The sequence below is a fragment of the Bos grunniens genome, chromosome 5, assembly GCF_055505025.1.
Source record: "Bos grunniens cultivar Pamir isolate PY7600 chromosome 5, Bosgru_T2T1.0, whole genome shotgun sequence".
Classification (NCBI taxonomy): Eukaryota; Metazoa; Chordata; class Mammalia; order Artiodactyla; family Bovidae; genus Bos; species Bos grunniens.
Window position 1 is genome coordinate 114,962,663 of NC_141169.1, and position 20,484 is coordinate 114,983,146.

At 45.4% G+C, this 20,484-nt stretch overlaps 1 protein-coding gene across 3 annotated transcripts in view; it reads right to left on the minus strand.

Annotated features, from left to right (window-relative positions):
- Nucleotides 1–20,484, minus strand: part of ARFGAP3 (ARF GTPase activating protein 3) — a 51,209-nt gene that overhangs the window by 9,983 nt on the left and 20,742 nt on the right. For 2 of the 3 annotated variants that reach the window (XM_086403136.1, XM_086403134.1), the window contains exons 6-12: nt 20,187–20,271; nt 17,966–18,028; nt 16,616–16,662; nt 15,974–16,116; nt 9,595–9,723; nt 8,568–8,690; nt 2,025–2,156 (exon numbers count right to left, since the gene is read on the minus strand). In XM_086403136.1, the coding sequence (XP_086259262.1) occupies nt 2,025–2,156; nt 8,568–8,690; nt 9,595–9,723; nt 15,974–16,116; nt 16,616–16,662; nt 17,966–18,028; nt 20,187–20,271 (722 nt within the window). Of the gene's footprint in view, nt 1–2,024; nt 2,157–5,833; nt 6,058–8,567; nt 8,691–9,594; nt 9,724–15,973; nt 16,117–16,615; nt 16,663–17,965; nt 18,029–20,186; nt 20,272–20,484 lie in introns of those variants that run through there. The other variant, XM_086403137.1, reaches the window with a different exon arrangement.

Below are 20,484 nucleotides of genomic sequence, written 5' to 3' on the forward strand. Positions count from 1 at the left end.
GACTGAGAGGAGATCAAACCAGTCAATCCTAAAAGAAATCATCCCTGAATATTCACTGGAAGGACTGATGCTGAAGCTGAAGCTCCAATAATTTGGCCACCTGATGCAAAGAACTGACTCATTGGAAAAGACCCTGATTCTGGGAAAGATTGAAGGCAGAAGGAGAAGGGGATGACAGATGACAAGATGATTGGATGGCATCACCAACTCAATGGACATGAGTTTGAGCAAGCTCCGGGAGTTGGTGATGGACAGGGAGGCCTGATGTACTTCAGCCCATGGGGTCGCAAAGAGTTAGACACAACAGAGTGACTCAACAACAACAACTATATGTGTGTGTGTGTGTGTATCTGAATCACTTTGGTGTACACCAGAAACTAACACCACATCATAAATCAACTGTACTTCAATTTAAAAAAAAAGAAGGAAAGAATATCTTGAAACAAATGAAAATGGAAACACTTATGGGATACAGCAAAAGCAATACTAAGAAGGAAGTTTAATGCCAACAGGTGTATGAAGGGTAATCAACATCAGTAATCATCAGGGAAAGGCAAATCAAAACCTCACACCTGTTAGAACAGCCATTGTCAAGAAGATATGAGATAGGCGCTGGTAAAGATCAGAGAACAGGGAAACTTGGTACAGCAATGGTGGGAAAGGAGATCAGCACAGCCACACGGAAAACAGCACAGAAGTTCATCAGAAAGTTAAAATTGGAACTGCCATCTGCTCCCACTTCTGGGTATAAATCTGAAGGAAACAAAGTCGGTAGCATGAAGAGATCTCTGCAGCCCATGTTCATGGCCAAGGTTTCCAGAGCAGTCAAGTCGTGGAAACAATCTGCATATCTGTCAGTGGGTGAATGGCTAGAGAAAATATTATCCCACACACACAATGGGATAACATTCTGCTATAAAACAGAAGGAAATCCTGCCACTAAACGACAGTAGGGATGAACCTGGGGGACATTACACGAAGTCAGACAGAGAAAGACAGATACTGCATGTTCTCACTTGTGGGTAGAATCTAAAATTTTTTAAAAAAAGGTTGAACTCAAAGAAACAGAAACTAGAACAGTGGTTTCCAAGGAGGTGGGGGAAATGGGTAGACGCTGGTCAGAGGGTACACACTCTTCATCATTTACAATAAGAAGAGTAAGTTCTGGGGACCCAACATCCTGACTAGTTAATAACCTGTAGTGTTACTTGAACTGTGGGAAGACAGTAGATCTGAAGTGTGCTCAGCACAAAGAACAAAAACAGCCAAAATAGGTTAAACTAATTTGAGGTAAGGCAAATGTATTTCTCATGTATAATGTAAGCACATGCCATTTTACTTTTTAAAAAGCCAACAGCAGTAATTCTGTAAAGGGATTTTAGGCCACTTTAAAAAGCCTGTAAATTCTATTTAGAAAAAAATGAATAAATATCCAAACCACACAACATTTGAAGGAATTCTGCTCCTTAAAATAGGCCTGTAATTTGACTTCAGTTCCACGGATCAATCAGTAAATACTGAGTACGTTGTGACACACACAAAGCACCGCTCCATGCTGCACAGGATACAAATGAGCAGGGCGGCAGTACATCCCAGTCACCGAGGACAATGCCAGGCCACACTTATTGTCCCAGCGTGCTAGGACTGTCCCCCTACACTCCCAGCACTTCCCTGGTTTAGACGACACGTCATTCAGCCCTTCATTCATGATCACCAGAAGCTGGAGACAGTTCTTCGACAGGTAGATGGATAAACAGACTCAACGATAAAGAGGGGTGAACACAGCAACACACACGAGTCTCAAGCGCGCTATGGACTGTTAAAGAAGTCTAACAAAGCCAGGCACTGCTCAACTCCAGGAGACGACCTTCTGGGAAAGGCAAAGCTGTAAGTTCAGGAGACAGACCAGGATACAAAGAATATTCTTGAAATAGTACAACACATTCATTTACTAGGGTTAGAGAATGTCCCTGGAGACGCATGTCGAGTCACAGTTTACAGTCCCACCCCTCTGGGGTCCGTACCTGTCTGTATAGCCTGTGTTTTTCGGAATTGGGTCAGTGTCTTTGATGGTCTCTTTCTTCCAATAGGAATCTGAACTGTCATCCCAGCTAGAGAAAGAACTGCTCCTCAGCTCCATGGGCTCGTCAAAGAACCTGTATGGGAGAGAGCAGAAGAGAGACTTTGGAGGACCTTATTGATGTCCACTCACATTGGGTACATGGGGACTGCACTTCCCAGACCCCCCCCTTGAAGCTGGGGGCGGCCGTGTGCAACAGGAGCAGACACGAGGCGAATCACTCCCAAGGCCTTTCGGGTGCCCAGTCCTCTCTTCCCTCCCGAGTGGAAGGGGTCGTGTTTTCCAGGTGCTGTAGCTTCAGACAGGTGACACCACCATCCAGCTGGACAATCAAGGTGCCACCAGAAGGACAGATCATCTATATCCTTAGCTGACTTCAGTGAACAAAGAAATAAACCATCACTGCGCTAAACCCTTAAGATCTGGGGTTGAGGGGGGCGGCGGTTGGTATTTATCACTGCAGCATAACCTAGCCTATCCCAACAGCCCAGGACATCCTTGGGGGTTACCTGACTATAGGCTGGTCATGCATGATGCTTCAGGAGGGTTTCCCTGATGGTTCAGTAGGTAAAGAATCTGCCTGTAATGCAGGAGACCCAGGTTCAATCCCTGGGTGGAGAAGATCCCCTGGAGAAGGAAACAGTGACCCACTCCAGTATTCTTGCCTGGAAAACCCCATGGAAAGAGGAGCCTGGCGGGCTATAGTCCATGGGGTTGCAAAGAGTTGGACATGATTTAGCAACTAAACCACCATCAATGCTTCAGGACCTGGAGAACTGACCCCATTCTAGGAGTCCCTTGTTGGTAACCCTGCCATGTTAGCCCCGGATAAGACATCACTCCTAACAGAAATCACCACTTAGTATTAGTCAGTCAGTTCAGTCGCTCAGTCGTGTCCGACTCTTTGCGACCCCATGAATCGAAGCACGCCAGGCCTCCCTGTCCATCACCAACTCCCGGAGTTCACCCAAACTCATGTCCATCGAGTCGGTGATGCCATCCAGCCATCTCATCCTCTGTCGTCCCCTTTTCCTTCTGCCCCCAATCCCTCCCAGCATCAGAGTCTTTTCCAATGAGTCAACTCTTCGCATGAGGTGGCCAAAGTATTGGAGTTTCAGCTTCAGCATCAGTCCTTCCAATGAACACCCAGGACTGATCTCCTTTAGGATGGACTGATTGGATCTCCTTGCAGTCCAAGGGACTCTCAGAAGTCTTCTCCAACACCACAGTTCAAAAGCATCAATTCTTCGGCGCTCAGCCATCTTCACAGTCCAACTCTCACATCCATACATGACCACTGGAAAAACCATAGCCTTGACTAGACGGACCTTTGCTGCAAAGTAATGTCTCTGCTTTTGAATATGCTATCTAGGTTGGTCATAACTTTCCTTCCAAGGAGTAAGCGTCTTTTAATTTCATGGCATAAGTGATGCTAATTGGCCTCATTCTGGAGTCAGATGCAGAGCTACGATTGTTGATCACTGGACCATCACGCAGATGCTCTTTCAGACTGGAGCCGGAAGTGGACTTGTTAAGTGTCTCAAAGGGGACGCTGGCCTGCTGGGTCAGTTTACACTCTCGTTAGCTGATCATCATTGAGCAGGAAGTGGCTCAGAGAGCAAAACTCAATGGCAGATTCAGGTCCTATGTCGGGGGAGAAAGATCTTTGACGGAGAGCAGCAGGCTCTGCCTGGGACAGGACAGAAATAGACTGGTGAGGGGATGTGCCAGAGACGTACTCAGAAGTGACTGGGCCATCTCAGAATTAGTGACAGCTTAGGATGGAAAAAAACCCAGCCAGACCCGCACTCCTTATAAAGGTGGTTCAAGAAGTTCAGAAGAGAGATGCATATTCTAATGCTTAGGTCTCAGGAAAGGAAGGAGGATGAAGGAGGATGCAGAGACTTTAGAGATGTTGCCAAGATGTTTCTGGAGGGTAAGAACAGAAGCGCGCATGGGAGGCAAGTGAGGGCCAAACTCCGAGGGCATGAGGAGTCATCCAGAGATGAGCTAAGATGGGAGGGTGGTGGTGGAATAAAACTGAATGTACTCTTTTTTCCTTGCAGGAAACAAACAAACAAACAACAATAACAACAAAAGGAGGGTGGATAAATCTGCTGTTTGAAGCAGTTGGTATGGCCTTATATGAATGATTGAAAAAAAAAAGCAGAATTTCCAAACGTGGTTTCCGCATTCTCTGGCAAGGAGGTCATTAAGGAAGGAAAACCTGCTGTGTTCAAAGTGTATCTGGATTTCAGCTAGAAGCTGAGCAGGCTCTGCTCGGAGGAACAGGAACAACCAACCCCTCCTCACCTGGAAAAGTGAAGTCGCTCAGTCGTGTCCGACTCTTTGCAATCCCCTGGACTGTAGCCCACCAGGCTCCTCCCTCCATGGGATTCTCCAGGCAAGAGTACTGGAGTGGGTTGCCATTTCCTTCTCCAGGGGATCTTCCCAACCCAGGGATGTAACCCGCGTCTCCCGCATTCCAGGCAGACGCTTTAACCTCTGAGCCACCAGGGAAGCCCTCCAAATGTTCAAGGACATATTTGTGAGGGTCCCAGTGAAAGAATGAAGACTGATCCAATCAGGAATTTAAAACTACTTAATAAGCATCTGTGAGGGACCAGGCCCTGGTGGAGGGAGGAGACATGCTCAGTCCCTGCCCGGATGGGGCTGGCCGATCTGAGCTCAGAAACCCGATCTGAGCTCAGAAACCCAGGGCGACAACATGGACGCCCAAGGCAGTGTTTCTCAGGGAGCGGCCCTGGGACTGAAGGACGAGGAATGCCGAGGGGCTGCATGGTCCCCCAGAGGCTCTGGGCTTAGGGGTGGGGGTGAGGACTGAATGGCGGTGGGTAGAACTTCCAGGCCCTTCACAAGTCTTAAGTACTGGGACTTGGGGTTTTTTGAATTTAGTGTCACTCTAAGGAAACATTCTTCATCCATGTAAGCCAAAGTGCTTATCCTGGAATATAGGGGCATCAGATTTTTTTTGTTTTTAATGGCTGGATAATTCAAGAATCAGAAGGAGAGAGAAAGCCATTCTGCTAGCTCCCTGCTGATCAGCCACTGGATCTACATGTTCTACTGTGTTCTCCAAGCTAGGGAGGGGGTGGGGGGCAGGGAGGGTGGTGGGGGCTCTTCCCACGGTTCACCAGTGAGGCTCCCTGAGCTCTGACCCAGGGCACAGTGTGGGTTCTGTCACCCCATCCTCCCCCAGCAAGTTGCTACCTGCTTCCCACAGCTTCCTCAGAAACGCAAGTCCCCCCGGATCCCCAAGGCCTGATTGACTTTTTTTTTTTTTTTGGCCACATGACTTACGGGATCTCAGTTCCCCAGCCAAGGACTGAATCCAGGGCCACGGCAGTGAAAGCACTGAGTCCTAACCACTGGCTCGCCAGGGAATTGCTTTTATTGATTTTCTAATGTTTTGACTTCTAGATCCCAATTCTTAATGCTTTTCACTTATGTTTTTCTCCCTCTCACTCTGGTTTCACTCAACCTGAAAACATTCCTTACATAGGCTTCCCCGGGGGCACTAGTGGGAGAGAACCTGCGATGTAGGAGACATTGGTTGGATCCTTACTCAATTTAGGATAGGCAGCTGTAGACAGCTGCCTCTTCCACTGAAGGCCACGCTGGCTTTGTAAGGCTGAACTAATTGTTCTAGTTTCATTATTTTGTACTCAATATATAATTACATTGTTTATATCCTGGAAATAATGGAACTCAAAAAAAAAAAAAGCCCAAAGATACGGCTGGACTCATTTTTAATAGAAACAGCACTCTTTTATAATTCAATAGTATTCAAGTTCTAATGGGGTAATGAATAATTTGGAAGCAGTGAGAGCTCTTCATGGAAACGCCCGCTTTCCCAGAGGCCATGTTTACTCGGCTTCATCTGCCAAAGTAAGGATTGTTCTACCCGCAGTGGTTATGACCGAGGAGGACCAGCTTTGACGTTCCCATCAGCCAAGCTGCAGGTGAAGACAAACAACACCGAGGTCTCTGGCAGGAATCCAGCCAGTGTGGTCAATATAAAAACACCATCTGCTCCCCGGTTTCAAACCGTAAATAACTGCTCTGTAGAAACGGAGGCCTTTCGGGCTGACTCTCAGGACTAAGCTTGCGGAGAGAAAGGCTGACGGGATTCCCGAAGCTCCTGACAGGTGGATGGAGCCCCCCAGGAAGGAGCCAGGCAGTGGCCTGGGGTGGGCGAGGCTCCCCAACAGCTTCCCAGGGGGCATCCTCAGTCGCAGCCCCCTCTCCTTCCAACTCTGCGCCACTGGTGGAGCTGGAAACCCTACAGTCTCTGCAGGAGCCATAATGAGCAGTGAAAGAATCAAACAGGCTTTTGTGGAGAAGCCACATGGGTGAGCGTAGACCCTGCACCACCGGGAGTTTCCCCAACACAGATGTACTCCCTCATCTAAAGTGATCTGACACGTAGGCAGCCTTCAAATCAAGCTAGAGGTTTAATTCTATCTTGTAGAAAATGTATTTTAGTATTTTAAAAGGCATGATTTGGGGGGCTGCCCTGGCGGTCCAGTGGCTAAGACTCCGCAATCCCAGTGCAGGGGGCCTGGGTTCGATCCCTGCTTGGGGAACGAGATCCTGCATGCCACACCTATTAATAAAAGATCCTGCAGGCTGCAGCTAAGACCTGGCACTGCCAAATTAATTAATTAATTATTTTAAAAAGGCATGATTTGGGATTTCAATTAACCTGAAATACAGGTTACTCACAGGAAAAGTGAAAGTGAAAGTCACTGAGTCATATCCGACTCTTTGTGACCCCACGGACTATGCAGTCCATGGAATTCTCTAGACCAGGATACTGGAGTGGGTAGCCTTTCCCTTCTCCAGGGGATCTTCCCAATCCAGGGATCGAACCCAGGTTTCCCACTTTGCAGGCGGATTCTTTACCAGCTGAGCCACAAGGGAAGCCCAAGAATACTGGAGTGGGTAGCCTATCCCTTTTCCAGCTGGTCTTCCCGACCCAGGAATCGAACCGGGGTCTTCTGCATTGCAGGCAGATTCTTTACCAACTGAGCTCCCAGGAAAGCCTGAGAGGCAAACACAAAATCACCCTGTCTGTGAAAGCACTGATGGGGAACACCTCTAAACTACTTTTTTTCTGGTAAAAATCTGGACTTGAAGCAATTTGAAGTGACACTAACTGAATGATTTAAAGACAGTTCTCTGTGTTATAATTCCTTACCTGTGAACTTTGATAGGAAAATACAGAATTTCAGAATTAGAGCCTAATTAGTTAACATACATTTCTATCTGTTATGCATATGCAACTGCTTCTAAGCTGTGTAATTGCCAGTCGACAGTGATGCCCTCTGAGATGTGAGTGAGGGGGCCTCCTGTAAGGACTGCCCACACTGACGGGCACACGGTCGACCTTCCCAAAGCCCACACCTGAAGGTGGCCCTCCACATGGTTAACTTAAGTGTACGACAATAGTAATTAAGCATTCAGATTGAGTCACTTGAACTGAGTCTCCTGAACTGAGTTTCTATATAAAAATAACAGCTAAACATGACGTGAATAACAGTGAAGCCACAATGCCCCGTGTGCGTTCATTCATTAAGCCCTCACGCCACACTGAGAGGCTGCCACTGCTGGTGTCGCTCCCTCACAGATAAGAGGCGGCGGCACGGGAGGCTGGACGGGCAGCCAAGGTCACACGGTCATTAAGTGGTGGGGCCAGGACCCACGTCCAGGCCGCCCGCGTCCCAGCCGGTGCCCACTTCCTGACGCCCCTGGTTTACCTGGTGGCTGTTTAGCAGGCCTCCCCCGCCCTGGTGCTGATCAGGTTCTTGGAGGAACCGCACAGAGTGAGTCAATTCAAGTTAAACTTGTTCTCGGTCTCTGCGGGCGGCTTGAACCTGAACCTCGGCCTCTCCACGGTCGCTTCACACTGGAGTTAGGTAACCTGTCCTTGTCGGAGGGTGAGGGCTGAAGGATGGGGCCTAGGCTTTATCCTGGGAACCCCTCAGATGGCAACAGTGTTTTTCATTCATACATAAACACACACAAATAGCATTCATTTAAAATTCTATATCCTGCCAATCGGGGACTCCAGAAGCCAGTGGTATGAAAACAAAAGAATCTGCGAAAGGCGCAGCTGGGAAATATTCCAACTGTTGGAATAAGACTAAACGACTTAACATATATCTTTGGGGTTTTGTGTATTTCTCCAATTTCACATTTTAGATAAATACAACTTTCCCACCTCTGATTTTAATTCCTGGCTGCTGATTTTATTTTCAAACATTTCAATGTTAGCAAATATCATCCACTAAAGAAGGGCACCCCAATTTTTTCCCAAAGGACATCCTTGACTCCAGCTGAAGCTGAAGAAAAACAATGAAGAAAACTTAATTGTATTTGCTCCTAATGTAAAAACCCCTAAAACTAGTAAGTCTGTATTGATCTTTCCAAAACAATACTTTCAGGATGATTTTTAACAGGTTACCTGGAGCTGGATGTAAAATAGGAGTCATCACTGTCATCACCATACTTTTTTCTCGGTTTCGCTGTGATTGGTGTTTCCTGTTCAATGGTCTGCATGTCTGAAGTCACTGAATGTGAAATACCACTTTAGAAAATAGAGAATAAGATGGAAAAAAAAAATATTAGTTCATGAAGATACGTGTGTTCATCAAAGAATGCCTTTAATTTATACTCTCAACAAAAATATACTTTATTTGGGGGGTTACAAACATGAACAATAGAAAAATATTTTTGTGGTACAAGTGCTAAAAAATACTGGACCTTAGTGGGGGCTGTAACTAATTATAGAAAATACAGTCATATAGGAAAGTTACGTTTATGGCATCCACTTAATGACAATCAGACCTATTTCATTGAATCTAATAATCAAATTTGGAATTTTCTGTAGTGTCGTAAACACAGCTGTCCCTTGGTATCTGAGGGGGACTGGTTCCATGACCCCAGCCAACAAAAACAATCCTCAGGGACACATAATGTTTCAAGGCAGAGGCCCGACGTGTCCCCTTTGCTTGGCAAAGTAAGGAAGCTATCCTTCTCTACTTCACCCCCGCAAAAAATCCTTACTACTCCTTCGTATTTTAAATCATTTCTAGTTACTAATAACACCAAACTCAATGTAAGTGCTACACCTGTTGTTATTTAGTTGCTAAGTTGTGTCTCTTTGCTGATACCACAGAAATGCTATATAAATAATTGTAAAAACAATGTAAATCATTGTCCTTAAGTATAGTACATGCAGAAAATTTTGTTTTGCTTCCTGGAACTTTCTGGAATTCTCCCTATCCCAGTATATTCAAATCCCAGATTGGTTGAGTCTGCAAAGGCAGAACCCCTAGACAGAGAGCGCTGAGGGCCGACTGTATTAGAGCACAACAACTGAAGGACGTGAACAAGGAGAAGACATTCCTGAAATGGAAATTAACAAGGAAAGTCCACGTGTGATTAGCAAATTAGCTTAAATTGTGAAATCCAAGAAAGCAGAGTCTTACCTTCTGCTATTTCCGAATCCCATGCCAAGTCTCTCTGATTCTGCCTTTTTCTTGCCACTCATGTTCATCTTTTCATCTTTCTTCATCTGAATTTCAAGATCTTTATAGGCTAATCGTAATGATGAAACGCTGCCAGGAAAACCGAATGCTCCTTAACTTAGCGCTAATTCTGTGCTCTTAAGTTAAAATACCAACAGTGTTAAACATGTCACATGCTGTTAGCTTGCTGCGGCTTTCCATGATTAATGATTCTAAAGGCAAGCTGGCATTTTTTGCATAAAGATTTCTTTTGAGTAGATGCTCAAGAAAAGGTGCATGCCCCTATTGCTGCTGCTAAGTCAATTCAGTTGTGTCCGACTCTGTGCAACCCATGGACAGCAGCCCACCAGACTCTGTCCATGGGATTCTTCAGGCAAGAATACTGGAGTGGGTTGCCATGCCCTCTTCCCGGGGATCTTCCCAACCCAGGGATCAAACCCAGGCCTCCAGCATTGCAGGCGGATTCTTTACCATCTGAACCACCAGGGAAGCTCAAGAATACTGGAGTGGGTAGCCCATCCATTTTCCAGGGGATCTTTCCGACCCAGGGATCAAACCCGAGTCTCCCAAATTGCAGGCGGATTCTTTACTGGCTGAGCTACCAGGGAAGTCCAAATATATAGGGAATGACTCCAATATTCTTGCCTGGAGAATTCCATGCACAGAGGAGCCTGGCGGGCTACAGTCCATGGGGTCGCAAAGAGTTGGACACGACTGAGTGACTAACACTTTCACTTTTCATATATATATATAAATATATTTGACTTAACAGATACATTAAGAAGGCATTACTGCATTGCAAAAGAATTCTTCAGTTTACAAGAAAATTTCCCATAGGGTTTCTCTCTCTTTTTTAAAAAACTATTTATTTGGCTGCAATGGGTCTTAGCTGCGGCACACAGGATCTCTAGCTGCGGCGTGTGGGATGTAGTTTCCTGACCAGGGATCGAACCCAGGCTGCCTAGCATCGAGAACACGGAGTCTCAGCCACTGGACCATTAGGGAAGTCCCCCACAAGGTCTCTTTATGGAACCAGGCTCTGAGAGAATTCAAAATGGAGCTGCCATTCCTGTCAACAGTTTCCTCTGCACCACCAGATACTCATCACCCATCTACAGATACGTGTGACAAATAACGCACCCAGCGGGGGGGAGGGAGGGGAGAGGAATGAAACACTGTCCCTTACTTCTACGTTTCCAAAAATGCTATATATACTTACTTTCTTATGAAGAAAACCAGGCCTATATTCACAAGAGTATATTATCATATTAGTAAATAGCAACAAAATTTCAGGGACTTGAAAAATGATATACCTACATTATCAAGATTTCTAAGATACTGTGCATTTCAGAAAATTATATAAAATGTCACAAATTCCTCATGAGAACGGTACTATATAAACTCCCTAATAATATAAATACATTTCTCTGTAGTGAAAGGAAGTGATAACAGAACTTCTTACTAGGAGAAGATAATCTTGCTTTTGCTGTTTCCCTTCTTAACGAGTCACGCAGGATTCCTATTCTGGTTTTCTTGTTGCTTATACATGTGCTGCTCCCGCTAGACATTTCTTTACAGCAAGAACATTGTTTAACACAAGCTGGCATTAAAGAAATGGATGCCTTCATTCTTTTTATATTTAATTTGGCCGTGCCAGGTCTTAGTAGCGGCACACAGGATCCGCAGTTGCCATATGTGAATTCTTAGTTGCGGCGTGTGAGATCTATTCTCTGACCAGGGATGGAACTCAGGCCCCTTTCATTGGCAACTTGGAGTCTTAACTACTGGACCACCAGGGGAGTCCCTCTATTCTGGTTTAATGCGGCCATTTGCTTTCTTACTGATATTCCGTCAGATGAGGGAATGGTAACACATCTACCGTTTGCCCCCCACCCCCACCCCCAGCCAAATTGTACTCGATGGAGGAAAATAAGCAATCTTCTTTCAAATATAATTTTGGGGAGAAAACAGTAGATCTGTTTAAAATCACAAAAAGCTATAACTGTGGTAACAGTCTTCTGGAGATGAATGGATTGGGATGAAGAATTTCAAGAGAGTATGAGATGGGGAAGTTTTCTCTTTTGGGGTACCTGCCGTGGAACTGGTGCTATCGCTCACTAAAAGCATGCACTTCAGCATGCAGGCTCCGGAAGCACTAACAGAACAAAGAAGCTGGGACTCCCCGCTTCTCAGACCTAGAGGAGCCCTTCCAGGACCGGCATGGAGGAGGGCTGGCCACGACCTCAGGACTCAGGGAGAGCCCAGGAGCAGCTCCTGGCTCCTCTCTCTCTCCTACCAGCTGTGCGCACAGACCTCTCTGAGGACGAAATGCCCGGTAAGGATGAGGCTGCGGCCCGGATAGTTTAGTTCACACTCAGAACACACAGGAATAATCGATACTGCTCCTGACAGCTGACTGAACTAACTTTATTACGGCCATTTTAAGAAATGAAGTTGCAGAAGACTAGCATGAAGTGCGGGCACTCCTGGGGACTTCCCTGGTGGCCCAGCGGCTAAGACTCTGCACTCCTAATGCAGATGGCCTGGCTTCGATCTCTGGTTGAGGAACTAAGATCCCACGTGCCGCAGCTAAGACCCAGTGCAGACAAATAAATACATTGTTGTTTAGCCGCTAAGTTGTCTCAACTGTTTTGCAACCCCATGGACTGTAGCCCACCAGGCTCCTCTATCCATGGGATTCTCCAGGCAAAATACTGGAGTGGGTTGCCATTTCCTTCTCCGGGCGATCTTCCAGACCCAGGGTCTGAACCTGCATCTCCAGCATTGCAGGAAGATTCTTTACCACTGAGCCACCAGGGAAGCCCCAAATAAATAAGTAAATATTAAAAAGTAAATAAACAAACAAAGCCTGGGTACTTTCTCACAGCTGGCACAGCACTGGTTTGGTGAAACTGAGCTGTGATGTGTCTGAGCACAGGGTGGTGGTCAGGGCCTGGAGTGCAGCTCTTGTGAACAAAGGGATTCATTGGGTTCATAAACACCAGTTCATAAACACCCCACAATCTGCATGTTTGCATTTAGCTGTATCGAGCAGTCCTGATTAAGGCTGGTGCTGTCTCTAATATTAACGCACTAGTCCCTGTCCCCCCTGACCTGCAGAGAGGAGATTGCTGCTTTCTGATTCCCTATCTCCTGTTCTCATCAGGCGAGGATTTTACTGGTTCTCTGGGAAAACCTCACGCACAAGTGATCTGCATGGAGTCCACTCCTAAACACACTCAGATTGAACCTTCCCCCTTTCTCAGTGTCAAGAAAGCTAGCTAAGTCAGAGACATCAAAGTGAAGTCTGTGACAGCTCAGAGTGAGTCTTACACAGAGCATCTCAAATCACTCAGTATGCCAGCGAATTTGGAAAACTCAGCAGTGGCCTCAGGACTGAAAAAGGTCAGTTTTCATTCCAATCCCAAAGAAAGGCAATGCCAAAGAATGCTCAAACTACCACACAATTGCACTCATCTCATATGCTAGCGAAGTAACGCTCAAAATTCTCCAAGCCAGGCTTCAACAGCACATGGACAGAGAACTTCCAGATGTTTAAGCTGGATTTAGAAAAGGCAGAGACACCAGAAATCAAATTGCCAACATCCACTAGGTCATAGAAAAAGCAAGAGAATTCCAGAAAAACATCTACTTCTGCTTCACTGACTACGCTAAAGCTTTTGGCTGTGTGGATCACAACCCAACTGTAGTGTTGACTCTTTGTGACCCCATGGACTGTAGCCCGTGAGACTCCTCTGACCATGGAATTTTCCAGACAAGAATACTGGAGTGGGTTTCCATTTCCCGCCTCCACGGGATCTTCCTGACCCAAGGATCAAACCTGAGTCTCCTGTGCCTCCTACTTTGGCAGGCAAATTCTTTACTATTGAGCCACCTTTGTGTGCTGTGAGCTTAGTCGCTCCGTCATGTCCAACTCTTTGCGACCCCATGGACTGTAACCCGCTAGGGGGATTCTCCAGGCAAGAATGGGTTGCCATGCCCTTCTCCAGTGGGTCTTCCCAACCCAGAAACTGAACCCAGGTCTCACGCATTGCAGGCGGATTCTTTACCATCTGAGCCACCAGGGAAGCCCCTTTGACATTGCAAATATTTAACCTAAATAACAGTTTAGTGCTGCCCCCTAGGTGCTGTGAGTTGAATGACAATGAGAAGTAACCACGCGTTTCAAATGATCCAGGCTTATCGTAGGAAGCCCACTGAGGAAAGTGTGAGCGCGAATAGCAAGAAGCTACACTGACTGAGCACCTACCCTGCGCCAGGCACTGTCCGATGCACTCTACTGAGCATTAACTAAATGAATCCCCTAACAATCTTGTAAAGTAAGTAGCAGTGTTTTCTACATTATACAGCCTGTAGTAATGAAGCCACGCTAAAAGAGATAGGGGCTTCCCTGGTGGCTTCTCTTGCCTGGAGAGTCCCCACGGACAGAGGACCCTGGTGGGCTACAGTCTATGCGATCACAAAGACTCAGATATGACTGAGTGACTAACACACACACACACACACACACACGAGATACTCATGACAACAAGAGAAAACACCATATAAATAAAACGCACACGTGTACAGAACGGGAATCCAAGACACCTTTCCTCTCTTCTCTCCTTATGACCTGGACCCTTATGCCCAGTCACCAGCCTTTCCAGACAGCCGTGTGTCCCTTCTGTTGTCAACACAATGACATCCTCTCAAGAACCTTAAGGAGCTACTTAAAACAAGTCCCTGGTCTGGCCTCCTGGCTTCCAGTTTTTCCCCCATTCTTTTGGCCCTGGATATCATGACCAAACGCACTTTCCAAAACACACCCCTGCTTCATGGCACTCTCCTCAGATGTGATGCAAAACCCCCGGCTGGTCTGACTTCAGGGCGACCCATGCCATCACTCCAACGTCTCCAATCCAGGCAGGACCCCAGAGCCACCGCCTGGATTCCCTCTTCCTCATGCTCCTAGGCTCTTCCTTCCTCTCTCTGCCACCACCCTCAAGTCTGACTCTGAGACCTCTTCAAGATCCAGGCTCAGTACCTCCGGAGATACCACCGTACCCAAAACCTTCCATCGTACAATTAGAATTTAGTCGCCAGGTCCAATGGGGCTTCACGTTATAAACACCATTTTCATTACTGAGATAAAATTCACGTATCATAAAATTCACCTTTTTAAAATGCACAATTCAGTTTAGCATATTCACAAGGCTGTCACCATCACCTCTATCTAATTCCAGAACAGTTTCATCACCCCAGAAGAAATCCCACCCAGCCACAGTCCACCCTATTCTCCCCTCTGCCCTTGCCCCTGGAAACCACCAGTCCGCTTCTGTCTCTTGATTTGCCTGATTTGGACAGTCCACATCTAAGCAATCATAAAATATGTGGTCTTTTGTGGCCAGTGTCTTTCTCAGCACAAATTTTTCAAGATTTGTGCATGCTGCATCATGTACCAGTACCTTATCCCTTTTCATGACTAAATAATATTCTACTGTATGGACACATACATTTTGTTCATCTGTTCACTAGTTGCTGGAGATCTGGGTTGTTTCTACTTTTCAGCTATAGGGATTAATACTGCTATGAACATGTGTACAAGTTTTTGTCTGGCTTTGTGGGCATATACATTACTTTTCTCTGAGAATATACTGTGGAGTGGAACTGCTGGGTCATATGGTAACTTTGCCACCAGCAAAGCATGAGGGCTCCAGTTTCTTAATTCTCACCAACACTTGTTTTCCGTCTTCTTGATCACAGCTCCCTGAGAGTGAGGAGGTGTCTCCCTGTGGCTTTTCCCTGATGACTAACGACGCTGAGCGTCTTTCCTGTGGCAGTACCTCCTGACACATCTCTGTCCTTCCCTTCTTGTTGACCCCACCCAAAGCCTGTCCACACAACTTCAACTGGAAACGGTGGCTGCCCTCCCTAAATACTGGTCTCTCTCCTTCTCATCTACACGTCCGTGTGGTATTAACTCTCATAAAACCAAAATTTGCATTTCCCTCCTCACACACAGATGTAAAAATAAATGGCATTTGGAAAGCAAATCTCAGAGTCACTTAGTTAACAGCTTTGCGTGTTACATGCGTGCTAAGTCACCTCAGTCCTGTCTGACTCTTTGCGACCCCATGGACTGTGGCCCGCCAGGCTCCTCTGTCCATGGGATAGTCTCCAGGCAAGAATACTGGAGTGGGTTGCATGCCTTCCTCCAGGGGATCTTCCTGACCCAGGGATCCTGCATTGGCAGGCGGGTTCTTTACCCCTAGTGCCACCTTGGGAAGCCCAGTTAATAACTGTCGTCACTAGAATCGTATTATGATTTGATCACACTTACATGGATTCTTCCTTAGGTGCTGCCCGGGACAGAAGGTCTTCCTGTGCATTCATTTTATCGACGGCTTGGGCTTGCTTTTCAATTTCATTAAAACACGTATTTGATAGTTTCTGGGCTCCCAAACTTCCTTTTTTGGCCCCAAGCTGGAGGATACAGTAGAAGATTACGTTTTACCCAAACTGTTTGAGAACATTTGCAACGACAGCTGGCAGTTACTAAGGGTTATCACTTAGTCCTCACGCCTCTGTGAGGCCGGCGCGGTCATCGTCTCCAGGTGACAGAGGAGGACCTGAGCTCTTGTCAGTAAAGAGACTTGACCAAGATCACACAGCTGGCAAGTGATGAGGTCAGGATTCAGGGCTGACAACCCTCCCAGCCTCGCTGAGTGACAGAGATCCCAGGGAGTCTCGGCTGATTTTTTTTCAGAGCTTTATCGCTGACAGAGAAATGTGGAACACTCACCGCAGAAAATTTTCACCACGTATAACATCACTCCATTGAACAAAACGAACTTTTTATCAGAGCCACATTTATCAGATTGTGGCTCAAAAACAATAGAAATAAAAATGACAAAGGGGGCTTCCTCAAGCCCATAAGCCATTTCAGAGCTCAATCAGCAGACAGTTTATATGTAATACTCACTCCTCTTTTAGCTTGATTTGGTTTCTTTTTTATGATAGAAGAAACCTCTGTCAAAAGACAAAAGGTAGAAAGTCAGACCACTGGAAATACATAATTTTCCTATTTTTAGTGTATTTTTAAAAAAATCTTAAGATACTGCATTTTAGTATTTAAGGGACGATCACATTTTCCACGTTAGTTCGTCATCCAGAGGCTCAAGAACCTCAATGTGTTTTCGATGAACAGAGCTTCACCAAAATAGAGTCCTCAGTGTTTTCAGGTTGCATCCAAACTCAGAGAGTATATGTATTTTGGGGAGAGTGGGGGAAACACCATATTGCAGAGAAATAAACAGCCTGAGCTTGCCTCATTCACCACTTTCTTCTGGAGCATTTTGTATATGAGAACAAACTCACCTAGTATATCTCTACTCTTCAAAAACTTGCAAAATTGTTTTAAAATATAAAGTTAGCCAGGCATTATGTATACAACTAAAGCAGCCAGTGAAGTGCTTTTCCACCCTGATTTATGTACAGATTTTATCATACTAACTAATCAGAAATAGAAAACATTCTATAATTTTGGTAGCATTACTTACTAAATTGTACAAAAATATATGACGCTTTTAGATACAGTTTCTTAAAAATTGTTTTCTGGGTAAATTTTAACCATAGATTATATACTCTGTTTAGAATTATGTGTAAGAGACCCAGTAAGAATAAAATCTTATTTTTTTCCTTACAAAGATGAGAATGTGACTTAACAGGAAAAGATAGCATAAAACCACAAAGATTAAAAATTTTTAGTCCTTAATGGGAGAATAACATTATTATATTTTGAGTACAAAAAAAGACATTCATGGAAATCCTCCTTTTCTTCACTTTCTTTTAGATATGCACTGGAGTAGTCATATAACCTGCTTCCAGCTTCCCACACTTCTATTAATGCATGATGGAAATACCTGGAACATGTCTAATAGTTTGGTTATTTTTCACCAAAGCTGTTGCTTTCCAATTAATGCAGTGTGATATGCACTAATTTCAGATTACATTTCCCTGATACTGAAAACTTAGAGATTAAGTTCACCTACAATAAACTCAGAAAGAACACGCTAAGAGTTCTTGAGTAACCAGGACTGACGTGGCTGCTCTGCCCTCTGCCTATGCCGGGACATAAACCAGCAAATCCAAAAGCATCAAGAGCAAGCTTGGCCAGGTGCACAGGCCAATGCGTTTCCCAGCCACCAAGTGGCCAAAAGTGAACTTTCGTTTAAATAGATCTCATTACACTGTAAGTTCTAGGCACAATGTACAGACAGGATTCATTTTTTTCTTAATTAACCTCTAAAGCAGACTACAGGGTAACACATACCACCTACAGCAGCCTTTGTTGGTACATTAAGACCTTCCACACTTGGTCCTTGCTCTGGTACACCTGAAAGTTAAAAATATTGGTATCAGTGCAGAAAACAGATTCATCAAATGTGCTTTTGAATATGTAACACATCCAACTTGTTCAGTACTACAAATTTTGTCCAGGTAGATCAATGATTGTCTTTTCTTTTTAGCTCCATATTTTATCACTCTAAGAATTTTAATTTAAAAGTCCATTAAAATAGAAGTGTATTTTGTATCCAGTTGCTTTGTTAGTGGTCTCCCTAATCATTATAATCTGGGATCCTACCTTATGGTCTGGTGTTTTAAAGTAAACCGTTCTGAGATACCTAGTACATATGCGTACTATACCCCAACAGATGTTAACATTTGGCAAGTCTAATGTGAATCACATCAATGATGGAAAACCTAAATTTTCACTTGCCAAGAAATCTGCTGAGTTTTCTAGTTGATCTAAAACACTGATCCTGGTTAGGAATTCCATTAAGGCTTCTCAGGACCATCACCTGATCTTGAGGTTGCTGACTCTTTAGTCCTTCCTGTTACACTAAATTCCTTAAAGCAGTTCCAGGCTTGACTCTCACAGACCAGCACGACTGAGGGGCCCACCCGCCAGCAGTTCACTGATTAGGTGAAAAATGATTCCTTGTTGTTAATTTACACTAATTTTCTGGCTACAAAAAATGCTCAATTTTAAAACAGAAAATGTTGATGTTTTCATCCACGGGTGTTTTTTTTTAAACATAAGCAAGGGATGTAAGTAGATTTACAATAAATATAATCCTAAAACAAAATCACCAAACGTGAATTATTAGACACCAACCATTGACAGAACATGTGCACGTGTGCTCAGCTGCGTCAGTCGTGTCCACGTGTGCTCAGCTGCGTCAGTCGTGTCCAGCTCTTTGCAGCTCCATAGACCAGTCCACCAGGCTCCTCTGTCCACGGGATTCTCCAGTCAAGAATACTGAAATGGGTTGCCATTTTCTCCTCCAGGGATCTTCTTGATCCTGGGATTGAACCCATGTCTCCCATGTCTCCTGCACTGCAGGTTGATTCTTTACTGCTGAGCCACTGGGGAAGCCCATAGTTTTCTAAACTGGAATCTTTTTTTTTTGATTATAAGATAGCTCAGTTGGTAAAGAATCCGCCTGCAATGCAGGAGACTCCAGTTTGATTCCTGGGTCGGGAAGATCCTCTGGAGAAGGGTTAGGCTACCCACCCCAGCATTCTTGGGCTTCCCTTGTGGCTCAGCTGGTAAAGAATTCGCCTGCAACGCAGGAGACCTGGGTTTGATCCCTGGGTTGGGAAGATCCCCTGGAGAAGGGAACGGCTACCCACTCCAGTACTCTGGTCTGGAGGATTCCATGGACTGTATAGTCCATGGGGTTGTAAAGAGTGGGACATGACTGAGCGACTTTTACTTTCACTTTTCTGATTATAAAAGTAACATATACTCATGATAAAAGTTCAGTCACTTCAAAATTGTATCAAGTTGAAAGTAAAACTCCTCAGTTCAGTTCAGTTCAGTCGCTCAGTTGTGTCTGACTCTTTGCGACCCCATGAATCACAGCACGCCAGGCCTCCCTGTCCATCACCAACTCCCAGAGTTCACTCAGACTCACGCCCATCGAGTCAGTGATGCCATCCAGCCATCTCATCCTATGTCGTCCCCTTCTCCTCCTGCCCCGAATCCCTCCCAGCATCAGAGTCTTGTCCAATGAGTCAACTCTTCGCATGAGGTGGCCAAAGTTTCAGCTTCAGCATCATTCCCTCCAAAGAAATCCCAGGGCTGACCTCCTTCAGAATGGACTGGTTGGATCTCCTTGCAGTCCAAGGGACTCTCAAGAGTCTTCTCCAACACCACAGTTCAAAAGCATCCATTCTTTGGTGCTCAGCCTTCTTCACAGTCCAACTCTCACATCCATACATGACCACAGGAAAAACCATAGCCTTGACTAGACAAACCTTTAGCAATTTCATTTCCTAGTATTAACTGAATATGTGAATTTGGCTACTTGCTTTTTACAAAAGTGAGGTCATACATACTCCATGTTCAGTAGTCCTCTCTCCCCGTTTTATACTGGACCATGGGCGTCTTTCCCTATTCTTGGTAAATGCAGGGGTCTCATTTTCTAGGAGTTCTGCAGAGGCCCGGGGCACACGGGCCGGCACTACAACACGAGTCTCAGTCTTACCTTCACTGCTTGCTGGAGGTGTGTCCACGTTCCTCGGCGTTAAAGAAGGTTCTGGCTGTGCTGATGCCCACCCTGTACTGCTCACCTGAAGCCAGGGGAGAAAAGTCGTTAACAGCAAAGTAAGGAAAGTCATAAAAAACAAACTTCAAAAAAAGTAAGTCACTAAGTCCGGTCCACATGCCGGGGGAGCGGGTTAAGCCCCACGTCCTGAAGGGTGGAAAGTGTACGTGTGATTTAGAATTTTCTGTAAGGAAGACTGTCCCTTCCCTCCATTCCTTTAGGCAATCATCCATTTACA